The sequence below is a fragment of the Coregonus clupeaformis genome, chromosome 23 (assembly GCF_020615455.1).
Source record: "Coregonus clupeaformis isolate EN_2021a chromosome 23, ASM2061545v1, whole genome shotgun sequence".
Classification (NCBI taxonomy): Eukaryota; Metazoa; Chordata; class Actinopteri; order Salmoniformes; family Salmonidae; genus Coregonus; species Coregonus clupeaformis.
Window position 1 is genome coordinate 31097423 of NC_059214.1, and position 13174 is coordinate 31110596.

At 43.7% G+C, this 13174-nt stretch overlaps 1 protein-coding gene across 1 annotated transcript; it reads right to left on the reverse strand.

Annotated features, from left to right (window-relative positions):
- Positions 1-8419: 8419 nt before the first annotated feature.
- Positions 8420-11159, reverse strand: LOC121536855 (ribulose-phosphate 3-epimerase). Its single transcript, XM_041844454.2, has 6 exons — positions 10947-11159; positions 10445-10524; positions 10105-10244; positions 9783-9917; positions 9111-9197; positions 8420-8982 (listed from the first exon to the last, which is right to left on the reverse strand). The coding sequence occupies exons 1-6, from the start codon at positions 11066-11068 to the stop codon at positions 8860-8862; spliced, it is 687 nt and encodes a 228-aa protein (XP_041700388.1). The 5' UTR covers positions 11069-11159; the 3' UTR covers positions 8420-8859.
- Positions 11160-13174: the final 2015 nt, after the last annotated feature.

Sequence of the window (13174 nt, forward strand, 5' to 3'; positions counted from 1 at the left end):
GCCATTCTACCGCCAATGTTTGTCTATGGAGATTGCATGGCTGTGTTCTCAATTTTATACAACTGTCAGCAACAGGTGTGGCCGAAATAGCCGAATCCAACATTTGAAGGGGTGTCCACATACTTTAGTATATATAGTGTATTTCACGTGCTTTGCAGTTGTGTTGTCTACTTTGTGCATGATTTCTCTACTGTACTACATCATGAATAAGTCTTATACCTCCACTACACTACTTTGATATGCAACAGTAGGGATTAAGAAGTGGGTATAGGCAATGTCCACTGAAAGAAAAAAAGTGTGTATATGCCATATACAGTGCATTCGGAAAGTATTCAGACCCCTGGACTTTTTCCACATTTAGTTACGTTACGCTTTTTTTCATCATCAATCTACACACATTACCCCATAATGACAGAGCGAAAACAGGTTTTTTGAAATTTTAGCAAATGTATTAAAAACTAAAAACTGAAATACCTTATTTAAATAAGTATTCAGACCCTTTTCTGAGACTCGAAATTGAGCTCAGGTGCATCCTGTTTCCATTGGTCATCCTTGAGATGTTCTTACAACTTGATTGGAGTCCACCTGTGGTAAATTCAATTGATTGGACATGATTTGGAAAGGCACACACCTGTCTATATAAGGTCCCACAGTTGACAGTGAATGTCAGAGCAGAAACCAAGCCATGAGGTCGAAGGAATTGTCCGGAGAGCTCCGAGACAGGATTGTGTCGAGGCACAGATCTGGGGAAGGTACCAAAACATTTAGGCAGCATTGAAGATCCCCAAGAACACAGTGGCCTCCATCATTCTTAAATGGAAGAAGTTTGGAACCACCAAGACTCTTTCTAGAGCTGGCCGCCCAGCCAAACTGAGCAATCAGGGAAGAAGGGCCTTGGTCAGGGAGGTGACCAAGAACCCGATGGTCACTCTGACAGAGCTCCAGAGTTCCTCTGTGGAGATGGGAGAACCTTCCAGAAGGACAACCATCTCTGCAGCACTCCACCAATCAGGCCTTATGGTAGATTGGCCAGACAGAAGCCACTCCTCAGTAAAAGGCACGACAGCCCACCTGGAGTTTGCCAAAAGGCACCTAAAGGACTCAGACCATGAGAAACAAGATTCTCTGGTCTGATGAAACCAAGATTGAACTCTTTGACCTGAATGCCAAGCGTCACATCTGGAGGAAACCTGGCACCATCCCTACGGTGAAGCATGGTGGAGGCAGCATCATGCTGTGGGGATGTTTTTCAGCAGCAGGGACTGGGTGACTAGTCAGGACTGAGTGAAAGATGAACGGAGCAAAGTACAGAGATCCTTGATGAAAACCTGCTCCACAGTGCTCAGGACCTCAGACTGGGTCAAAGGTTCACCTTCCAACAGGACAACGACCCTAAGCACACAGCCAAGACAACGCAGGAGTGGCTTAGGGACAAGTCTCTGAATGACCTTGAGTGGCCCAGCCAGAGCCCAGACTTCAACCCGATCGAACATCTCTGGAGGGACCTGAAAATAGCTGTGCAGTGACACTCCCCATCCAACCTGACAGAGCTTGAGAGGATCTGCAGAGAAGAATGGGAGAAACTCCCCAAATACAGGTGTGCCAAGCTTGTAGCGTCATACCCAAGAAGACTTGAGGCTGTAATCGCTGCCAAAGGTGCTTCAACAAAGTACTGAGTAAAGGGTATGAATACTTATGTAAATGTTATATTTCCGTTTTTTAAATATATATACATTTGCAAAAAAATCTAAAAACCTGTTTTTGCTTTGTCATTGTGGGGTATTGTCCGTAGATTGATGAGAAAAACAACAATTTAATCAATTTTAGAATAAGGCTGTAACGAAACAAAATGTGGAAAAAGTCAAGGGGTCTGAATACTTTCCGAATGCACTGTACCTGCCTATAGACTCCACTACACCACTGGCCCTTTGTGTATTACAAAAAGTGCCCTCTCCTACATGATGGTATTACCGTTGCTGTCCTTTCAGCATCATGAGCCTGTCACACACTGAAGGCCTAGGTCCAATAGGTTCGCCACTGTGCAAACATGTCTATAATAGATATAAAGACTGTTACAATTTCCCCGTTTTCTTTACTACAGTTATTTTTTTATCGCTTTGGTACTACTTTCACAAGTATGTGGTCAGATTTCACAACTCTTAGTATAAAACTCAAAACAGATAATCAAAATGGCATTTCTTTCAAAACTTTAAGCACATTTTCAATTGGCTATGTACAACACACAAAATCACACAGTTACTTTTTCACCAAACCTAATCAGTGTTTCATCTAGAAACACCTTTCATATACAGTAACTGCCTTTCACAATGCAATGCTCACAATACTTTCCATATGATTCTCTTCTAATTTGTTTAAATACATAATTTAATCCAACTGCTCTTAATGGTTAATCACTTAACCGTTTGGTAAACCTATAGATTTTAAACTGGTTTGTCTACTGTATATGGGCTTACAGAACTACAGAAATAAAATGTGTGTTTGTAAAGTATAAACATCTAAATTACATGTACAGTGAGGGAAAAAAGTATTTGATCCCCTGCTGATTTTGTTTGCCCACTGACAAAGAAATGATCAGTCTATAATTTTAATGGTAGGTTTATTTGAACTGTGAGAGACAGAATAACAACAAAAGATCCAGAAAACCGCATTTCAAAAATGTTATAAATTGATTTGCATTTTAATGAGGGAAATAAGTATTTGACCCCCTCTCAATCAGAAAGATTTCTGGCTCTACACAAGGCTGGAATGGGCTACAAGACCATCGCCAAGCAGCTTGGTGCGATTATTCGCAAATGGAAGAAACACAAAAGAACTGTCAATCTCCCTCGGCCTGGGGCTCCATGCAAGATCTCACCTCGTGGAGTTGCAATGATCATGAAAACGGTGAGGAATCAGCCCAGAACTACACGGGAGGATCTTGTCAATGATCTCAAGGCAGCTGGGACCATAGTCACCAAGAAAACAATTGGTAACACACTACGCCATGAAGGACTGAAATCCTGCAGCGCCCGCAAGGTCCCCCTGCTCAAGAAAGCACATATACAGTGGGGAAAAAAAGTATTTAGTCAGCCACCAATTGTGCAAGTTCTCCCACTTAAAAAGATGAGAGAGGCCTGTAATTTTCATCATAGGTACACGTCAACTATGACAGACAAAATGAGGAAAAAAAATCCAGAAAATCACATTGTAGGATTTTTAATGAATTTATTTGCAAATTATGGTGGAAAATAAGTATTTGGTCAATAACAAAAGTTTCTCAATACTTTGTTATATACCCTTTGTTGGCAATGACACAGGTCAAACGTTTTCTGTAAGTCTTCACAAGGTTTTCACACACTGTTGCTGGTATTTTGGCCCATTCCTCCATGCAGATCTTCTCTAGAGCAGTGATGTTTTGGGGCTGTCGCTGGGCAACACGGACTTTCAACTCCCTCCAAAGATTTTCTATGGGGTTGAGATCTGGAGACTGGCTAGGCCACTCCAGGACCTTGAAATGCTTCTTACGAAGCCACTCCTTCGTTGCCGGGCGGTGTGTTTGGGATCATTGTCATGCTGAAAGACCCAGCCACGTTTCATCTTCAATGCCCTTGCTGATGGAAGGAGGTTTTCACTCAAAATCTCACGATACATGGCCCCATTCATTCTTTCCTTTACACGGATCAGTCGTCCTGGTCCCTTTGCAGAAAAACAGCCCCAAAGCATGATGTTTCCACCCCCATGCTTCACAGTAGGTATGGTGTTCTTTGGATGCAACTCAGCATTCTTTGTCCTCCAAACACGACAAGTTGAGTTTTTACCAAAAAGTTATATTTTGGTTTCATCTGACCATATGACATTCTCCCAATCCTCTTCTGGATCATCCAAATGCACTCTAGCAAACTTCAGACGGGCCTGGACATGTACTGGCTTAAGCAGGGGGACACGTCTGGCACTGCAGGATATGAGTCCCTGGCGGCGTAGTGTGTTACTGATGGTAGGCTTTGTTACTTTGGTCCCAGCTCTCTGCAGGTCATTCACTAGGTCCCCCCGTGTGGTTCTGGGATTTTTGCTCACCGTTCTTGTGATCATTTAGACCCCACGTGGTGAGATCTTGCGTGGAGCCCCAGATCGAGGGAGATTATCAGTGGTCTTGTATGTCTTCCATTTCCTAATAATTGCTCCCACAGTTGATTTCTTCAAACCAAGCTGCTTACCTATTGCAGATTTAGTCTTCCCAGCCTGGTGCAGGTCTACAATTTTTTTTCTGGTGTCCTTTGACAGCTCTTTGGTCTTGGCCATAGTGGAGTTTGGAGTGTGACTGTTTGAGGTTGTGGACAGGTGTCTTTTATACTGATAACAAGTTCAAACAGGTGCCATTAATACAGGTAACGAGTGGAGGACAGAGGAGCCTCTTAAAGAAGAAGTTACAGGTCTGTGAGAGCCAGAAATCTTGCTTGTTTGTAGGTGACCAAATACTTATTTTCCACCATAATTTGCAAATAAATTCATAAAAAATCCTACAATGTGATTTTCTGGATTTGTCTGTCATAGTTGACGTGTACCTATGATGAAAATTACAGGCCTCTCTCATCTTTTTAAGTGGGAGAACTTGCACAATTGGTGGCTGACTAAATACTTTTTTCCCCCACTGTATAGGGCTGTCTGAAGTTTGCCAATGAACATCTGAATGATTCAGAGGAGAACTGCGTGAAAGTGTTGTGGTCAGATGAGACCAAAATCGAGCTCTTTGGCATCAACTCAACTCGCGGTGTTTGGAGGAGGAGGAATGCTGCCTATGACCTCAAGAACACCATCCCCACCGTCAAACATGGAGGTGGAAACATTATGCTTTGGGGGTGTTTTTCTGCTAAGGGGACAGGACAACTTCACCGCATCAAAGGGATGATGGACGGGGCCATGTACCGTCAAATCTTTGGTGAGAACCTCCTTCCCTCAGCCAGGGCATTGAAAATGGGTCGTGGATGGGTATTCCAGCGTGACAATGACCCAAAACACACGGCCAAGGCAACAAAGGAGTGCCTCAAGAAGAAGCACATTAAGGTCCTGGAGTGGCCTAGCCAGTCTCCAGACCTTAATCCCATAGAAAATCTGTGGAGGGAGCTGAAGGTTCGAGTTGCCAAACATCAGCCTCGAAACCTTAATGACTTGGAGAAGATCTGCAAAGAGGAGTGGGACAAAATCCCTCCTGAGATGTGTGCAAACCTGGTGGCCAACTACAAGAAACATCTGACCTCTGTGATTGCCAACAAGGGTTTTGCCACCAAGTACTAAGTCATGTTTTGCAGAGGGGTCAAATACTTATTTCCCTCATTAAAATGCAAATAAATTTATAAAATTTTTGACATGCGTTTTTCTGGATGTTTTTGTTGTTATTCTGTCTCTCACTGTTCAAATAAACCTACCATTAAAATTATAGACTGATCATGTCTTTGTCAGTGGGCAAACGTACAAAATCAGCAGGGGATCAAATACTTTTTTCCCTCACTGTATGATACATGATAATCATACATAATGACTACTCGTTATTGCTAATTGATTTCACATAGTGGTCACCACAATTGGTCACCATATAAAAGGGTGTGTGTGAATACTTGCAATTTCTTTCAACATGTAACAGGATAGACAGCAAGGGAGAGGAAGAAATCAAAGAGCTTGTGGACAAGGTGCCCATCAAAGAGGTCAAAGAGGTGGACATCAGAGGTCGTGTCTACACTTGACACTTACATGCGACTTCTGCTATCAGAATACGAAGATCGCATTGAAAAGACGGGTCTACTCGCTTTTGTGGTCTGATTGGGTTCAGATCTGGCTGACCACTTCAGGTGGTGGTCATGGATGCATTGTGTGCGGATTTCTCCCCAGTCTGGATGCAATCAGGCTACCGAAAGCACATACAGTGGGCGACGTCACCAGCATTCCTCCCACAAGTCTCCAGAAAACCTGTGTTTTGGGACAGAGGCACCTTTTCATTATAACGTTGGTGGAAATGCATTCCTAGCATGTGAGGAACGTGTTTGCTGGCCTCAAATGCTAGCTAATATTTAGAAACAATATGCTAACCCGTTTGCAATCCCTTTAGCGGTGCTTGCTAGCTTGCTGGCTAGCTACAGAGGTTAGCTGGCTAGTTAGCTACAGTAGTTAGCTACTGCCATCAGTTGTTGTTGTGTTATTATCATAGTTAGCCTATTCCACCGTTTATAGAATGCATACTGGCGTTTGAATATAGCGCGGGAAATGGGAATCCGGACACAGATTTAAATGTAGGTGCATGACGCGTTCGGAATTCCATGTCAGAACTATGATTAGAATACTAAAGCTGCATGAACTGTCAAGTCTAGACACGGCCTCTAGAGAGCGAGGCAGACGACAGGAAACTGTTGTGTCTAATGAAGTCCGGCCATCGTCCTTGACCATGTGGTAAACAGAGGCCTTACCATGCCAGATTAGTTCACCCCAATCTGAAAAGAAAACCGGTAAGTCTGCAGGATATGCACTATGCTTTACCATTACATTTACAGTAAATGACATATAAATTAACAAAACATGTTACACTATTCTTACAGTGTACCCTGTTCTACCCTCAGAATTGACAGAAGACCCCATGTTGGTGGCCGTGTGCTGACCGACCAGCAGGAGTGGGCAGTGGTGGAAATGGTGAGGGCCAGGAATGACATTGCCATTGAGGAGAACGATGACACCTTTGCCAATGTGGCATCCATCAGCCTACCAACAATCGCCCACCTTTTGAAGAGGCACCAGGTATCTATGAAACACATTTACCAAGTGCCTGGACAACGTGGAGGAAACAGCTCCATGTGCGCAGCTATCTCTGAAGATGGTGTAGGCCATTACTTGGATCCAACAACGCTGCACACCTCATTGTGTTTCTCAATCAAATTGAGCAGGCCTATCAAGGTGAAGGGGTCACCTATGTAATTGTGTGGGACAATGTCAGGTTCCACCATGCAGAGGTGGTTCAGGCATAGTTTTCGGGCCCATCCCTGATTTGTGACCCTATACCTGCCCCCATACTCTCCTTTCCTCATCCCTATTGAGTTTTTTTTTTCAGCATGGAGGTGGAGGATGTACGATCACCATCCCTATGAGCGTGCCGCCCTCCTTCTGGCCATGGATGAGGCATGCGACGACGTCAATGCAGAACCAATGTCAAGCTTGGATTTGCCATGTCAAAAGGTGTTTCCTGTGGTGCATGAACAATGAGGACATTCACTGTGATGTGGATGAGAATGTATGGCCAAATGCTCAAGACAGGCTTGATGCAAATGAATGCGTGTTAAACGTTATGTTTTATTTTCATTCATTTAATTTCTTACACTTGATTACAGACAGTACACCCATGTTGCAATTATATCTGAAAAATAAAATGTTTTTTTGAATGGTTGTAGAGGATGTCTTCATTGATCACACATTGGATAGATATTATGGAAATTATAGATTTTCTGTACATTTTGTTGGGTAATGTAAGTGTATTGCGTAATGTGAAAACTAATTTACAGTACTGTAGCATATTCCTTTCAGCACTTCTATGGCCGATTTGAAACGCATATCTTGCATTGCTTGCTATTGGATTAACTGGTAGTTAAAATGACTAAATTGAAAAGATATCATTGTGTGTTGGTGATTAAACTAATATTCTCATTACATTTCACAAACGTATATTTTGAGTGGTTGTGTGGTGAGATGTTTACAATCCAAATGAATGCACAATGACCGGTTTTGAATGAAAGACTGGCTGCTTTAGAAGTGTGCCCAGTTTGGAGTTTTGTACTAAGAGTTGTGAAAATGTACCAAATACTTGTGAAAATGGTACCAAAGCGATTAATAAAAACTAATAGCGAGCAATTTTCCAACAATTTCCCCCACTCTTCCCTACCAGCGAGGCAAGGAAATTCTGACAAAGTTTGAGAATATTTTTCAACAAAAGTAAAAGGACAGTAATGTTACGAGTAAAGTAGGTATCCCAGGTTTAAATAGACGTTAAGATATTGTTTCAAGAAAGGAGTGTATATATTTGGCCTGGTGACACGGTTTTATGCACTGACTGAATGGAAGCTTTTAATTATGAATAGGCTATTTTACTCCGCTGGTCTCGGGAAGAAATTACGAGTCCTCACTGTCCAAGACCGAGTAAAAATGTATCTGACACCGAGACACTCAATGTGGTCTCGAGTACTACAACACTGAGTAAAATACTGCTGGGCAGATCAAGAAGAGGAGGGATTCCATGTATCATGTGACAGGGGAAATGGTAAGTTATTTCAACAGGGCAGTGACAAAATACTAGCCTGTCCTAAAAACTTCATGATTTGGCCTCTCATTCTGCAGTCCTGTATCAAACACCTCTCACTCTCTCTCACCCACTAGCAAAGAAAACACCTTAAATTCTGTTTTTTTATTTTTTTGTCAGACATAACTCTCATTAGTTTGACATAACAGTATTCAAAAAAATATTCAGGAATGTTTACAATGATTGTGTGCAGTCAACGTTACCACTGTTCCACTCTCATTAAAGTGTTAATTTATCCACAAGCTTAAGCTGGTAGGTGGGTAAATTGTTGGTTGAGTAGTGATCCTGGCTGAGTGTGTGGGGCTTTGGGGTTGGTTCTGATGTTCTGGGGTATTGAGGGGCAGGGGCGCAGCCTCACTGGCTCAATCTGTAACATCAGCACACTGGTCTGCAGGGCACCCACTTCCACACCCCTCCCTCACCACTAAAGATAAACATATTTTGACTGTCCCACTTCAGGGTGTAGTAGCATGTTGCTATGGCGTTCTGGTGTGAGGCATTACTGTGGTGATCTCCAGGCAGGGGGCGTGTCAACGGTCCAGCGAGCGTTTCTGCATGGCCTCAGAGACGGCAGTCCTCAGCATGGCGATGACAGAGCGAGGGTCGTCACTGCTCACCACCGCACTGCCCGACACGATCATGTTAGCGCCCGCCTACCAGAGAGACACACAGAAAGAGAAACACACACACAGTGAACACCCATGGATGGACACAAGCAACAAGACAATGCAGTTAAGCATCAGGACCCAAAGGGGCATGGTATGGGGAGGCATGTACACACCTCAGCACACTTGTGGATGGTAGAGGGACCCACTCCTCCGTCCACCTCAATGTCCAGAGAGGGAAACTGACTCCTCAGCCAACTAACCTGGACAAACAGAAACAGACAATGGAATGTCAATGACACGTCCCAAATATGCCACACATGTCCAAAACGGACACAACAAATAGATTCAATCAAGCCACACACAAATCCGCAGACAACAAACAGTGAGAATCAAACAAAACAGAGAGACACACAGAGAACCCCCCTAACACATTGATCAGACAACTTCAAACTACATGTCACTTACCTGCCACAAGCAGATAACATTATTAAAATGTCTTATTCATACTCAGATGACACAATGTCAACTGAGGGTATTGTAACAAACCTCTGCATTCAAATGAATCTGAGTGACCTTGTGTATAAATCCGATTACAGATGAGGACAAAGAAGCTTTTTAATGCAGTTTATCATACACATGCTCTCTAGTGAGACATAAATATAAGTCACAAAATAACACATAGGCTGCGTTTACACAGGCAGGCCAATTTTGATATTTTGCCCAATTATGGCCAACAGATCTGATCTGATTGGTCAAAATACCAACTAGTGGCAAAAACTATCAGAATTGGATGGGCTGCCTGTGTAAATGCAGCCTGATAGACAGACACAACCACAACACACTACCTTCGGCATCATGTCCTCCATGAACTTCTGGCCTCCAAAGCCAGGCTCCACAGTCATGACCAGCGCCATGTCAATCTGTCCTGCCCATGGGGCCAACTCCTCTACTGTGGTCCCAGGCTTTATGGCCAGGCCCACCTAAAACACACACACACAGTGTGACATTACCATACATGGGTGAAGACGCACAACTGTTAGACGACACATAGTTGTGAACTTTCTCTGACTATGAATCTGTGACCATCCATTTCTCTCGCTCTCTGACCTCCCATATCTGGACCTCACCTCTGGTCTTTCTATAGTCAACTTTGCCTCTCTGTCTCACCTTCATGCCACTCTCTCTGATCTCCTTAATGAGGTTTCCAGCATTGGTAGTGGTCTCCAGGTGGAACGTGTACTGATTAGCTCCTGCTGCTGCCATGGGTTTCACCCACTGCTCCGGCCTCGACACCATCATGTGCATGTCTATAGGAGAGAAACATACACACACAGACACTTTTGAGATGGCTTCTATGCAAAGAAGAACAAAGTAGCATGGTGGCCCCAGTGTCAGTAATAATGGTACCTGTGGTCAGCACATTCAGCTAGAATAAATAGGTCAATGTTTTGTTGTCATACAACAGGGATATATTGTAACCATATCAGAGTGTGGTTTCATTACTGACCAAAGAAAGGGTCTGGCCCCACGCAGTTCCTCAGGCACTCCACCATGGGATGGCCAAACGTGATGTTGGGGACAAAATGACTTCAGGGGAACGAGATAAAATCATTATCCTCATGTGACTGATTCTACTCCAGTCACATTGGTGCTGCTACAAGGCAGGCAGATCAATAACAACAAATGCTAATCACAGTGCTGAATAAAACATAAACTGACCAAAGATAAGTGAACAGAGGATGTCGTAAACAGAGTTGCGGAATGTTATGCAATATGGACTGGTTTTGCAATCTGCCATGATGTTGACATCACCCATAAGGACTTTTAGCTTGACTTCTAACAAGAGATTAACACAATTCAACAGCAGCAGCAGTGATTGCTAACGTTAACTAAAATGTGCATTCATTCACAGTGTTACAGCTAACGTTAGCTAGTTAACTGCCTGATTTGTGATTTCTATTGGACTGAGGCTATGCTAGTTAGCTAGCGTGCTCTCTGGATTTGCTCACCCGTCCATAACGTCGAGGTGCAGGTAGTCAGCCCCGCACTCCATCATTCGGACGCATTCACTGCCCAGGCAGGCGAGATCACTGCTGAGTATTGACGGGCCTATATTTGCGCTGTAAGACATGTTGAAGGTCTCTGCTCTGTGTGCTTGATTGCAGTTCAAGAAGTACTCCAACGTGCGAGTTTGCTACTTCCGTGTTCAACGCTGCTTTCAAAATAAAAGTTCAAACACCTCGAACGTTGCTGTTCCAAAAGTTGCCACTGGATGGCGTATAAATCATACTGAATTGACACCACTTTTCACATATTTTCCCGTGTTGAAAAATAACTTTATATTGCCCACACAGCTCATATCTTTTCTCAGTTGGCTGTAAGAGTTAGTGGGCAGGGCGTTTGACTGAAGGTTGACAGGGAGAGATGAGCTGGGTTGGGCCCCATCCCTGAGAATATGGGGGACCGTTTCAGTGTGTGTGAGAACTGGCAGCCCACTGAGAACAGGAGTCAGGGCCAGACAGGGCCAAGGTCAATGGTCACACAAAGGACTCTCTCTCTCTCTCTCTCTCTCTCTCTCTCTCTCTCTCTCTCTCTCTCTCTCTCTCTCTCTCTCTCTCTCACACACACACATACACACACACACATTTTTGTCTAAAGCGTTTTTGACTGTGCCTTGCTGTGGTCAGAGGCTTGCTTTTGGAGTGGTGTAAAGGTTATGAAGAGTTCGTCCGCAGTCCAACCTCCAATCTATTATGATTTATAAGAATGTGAAAAATGAATTACTGGAAATTCCAGCAGCATTTTCTGTGGCCACTATAGGCCCAGTCACATCCATGAGGGTAAACACCAATGTGACATTTATGGGTTTGGGCTGCGGGTCGCGTTACCTCTGTAGAGATGATGGTGAGCCATGGTGGCATGGTATGCACCAGGGGACAGGAAGGTAATATGTTATTCTCACGTTGGCTTGAGTTAGAGTAAGTGGTTGTCATGGTGAATGGGAGCCTTGAGTAAGAGCCCCTGAGGGAGAGCTTTAAAGATTTAGGATTTGACAGCCTCTCCATACACACACACACACACACACACACACACACACACACACACACACACACACACACACACACACACACACACACACACACACACACACACACACACACACACACACACACACACACACAGGCCCTCTCTCTCTCTCTTTCTCTCTCAGATGCCATCCTGAGAGCTTTAGAGGTGATAAAGTAGTGTCCTGCAGGGGTACAATGAAGGCCATTTGTAAAGAGGCCAGGCAGGGTTGTCTTGAATACAAATCTACCTGTCTGCTCTATAATATATATTGTTTCTCTGAGGTTAAGAGGGTTTCCACTGGGCACAGATGTCAATTCAACGACTATTCCACTTAGTTCCACGTCATTTAAGTGACATGGAAACAACGTTGATTCAACTAGTGTGTGTCCAGTGAGTTAATATTCTTGACTTTATATGAGGTGACATTGTAAAGTGGTGCTCTCGGCGGTGGAAGTTTTAGTGGGAAGGCAGACAAGATTCCCTGTGCAATGCCCAGTTTGAAAGCTTTTTGTACATGTATTTACAACAAAAACAACAGAATGACAAATTGAGAAAGTAACACAACCTGCACCGCACGCAACTGCAGGGCTCTCCAGAAGGCGGAGCGGTCTGCCCAATGCATCACCGGGGGCACACTGCCTGCCCTCCAGGACACCTACAGCACCCGATATTACTGCACTGCTGGAGCTAGGAACACAAGCATTCCACTACACCCTCAATAACATCTGCTAAATATGTGTATGCGACCAATAAAATTTGATTTGATTTGAAAATATATTAATGACTCAAAATGCAGCTAGCCAGCTACAAACTCTAACTTGCATTTCTAACATCAAGAGCACTGGAAATCAACACAAACATTCAATCATTAAATGTGCTTTCCCGTAATCAATCATCTGTTTCCTTATTGTATGGGTTTTAATAAGGCAAGTCAGAATTATAAGGCACGAACAATTGACACCATTCTGTGACAGATATTGAGTAGAATAGTCTACACTGAACTAGGATGTAAAACGTAGGCCTAATGCTAAGAACTGAACCTAAACTAGATGTTATTTTCTGTTTGACGGTAGGTTTTGACCAGAAGCGGCGCCTCCGCTTGAGAACGCTTCGCTCCAAAAGATTGGCCGCTTTGTGGGCGTGGGCATAGGCGTGAACCTATTTAAGC

Bases quoted from the DNA above. Each gene is read 5' to 3' on its own strand.
- LOC121536855 (XM_041844454.2), bottom strand. From the start codon at position 11,068: ATGTCTTACAGCGCAAATATAGGCCCGTCAATACTCAGCAGTGATCTC. The intron at 10,525-10,946 runs GTGAGCAAATCC...GTTCCCCTGAAG, and splicing joins CACCTCGACGTTATGGACGG to TCATTTTGTCCCCAACATCA. The intron at 8,983-9,110 runs GTGTGTACATGC...TCTCTCTGGTAG, and splicing joins CCATCCACAAGTGTGCTGAG to GCGGGCGCTAACATGATCGT.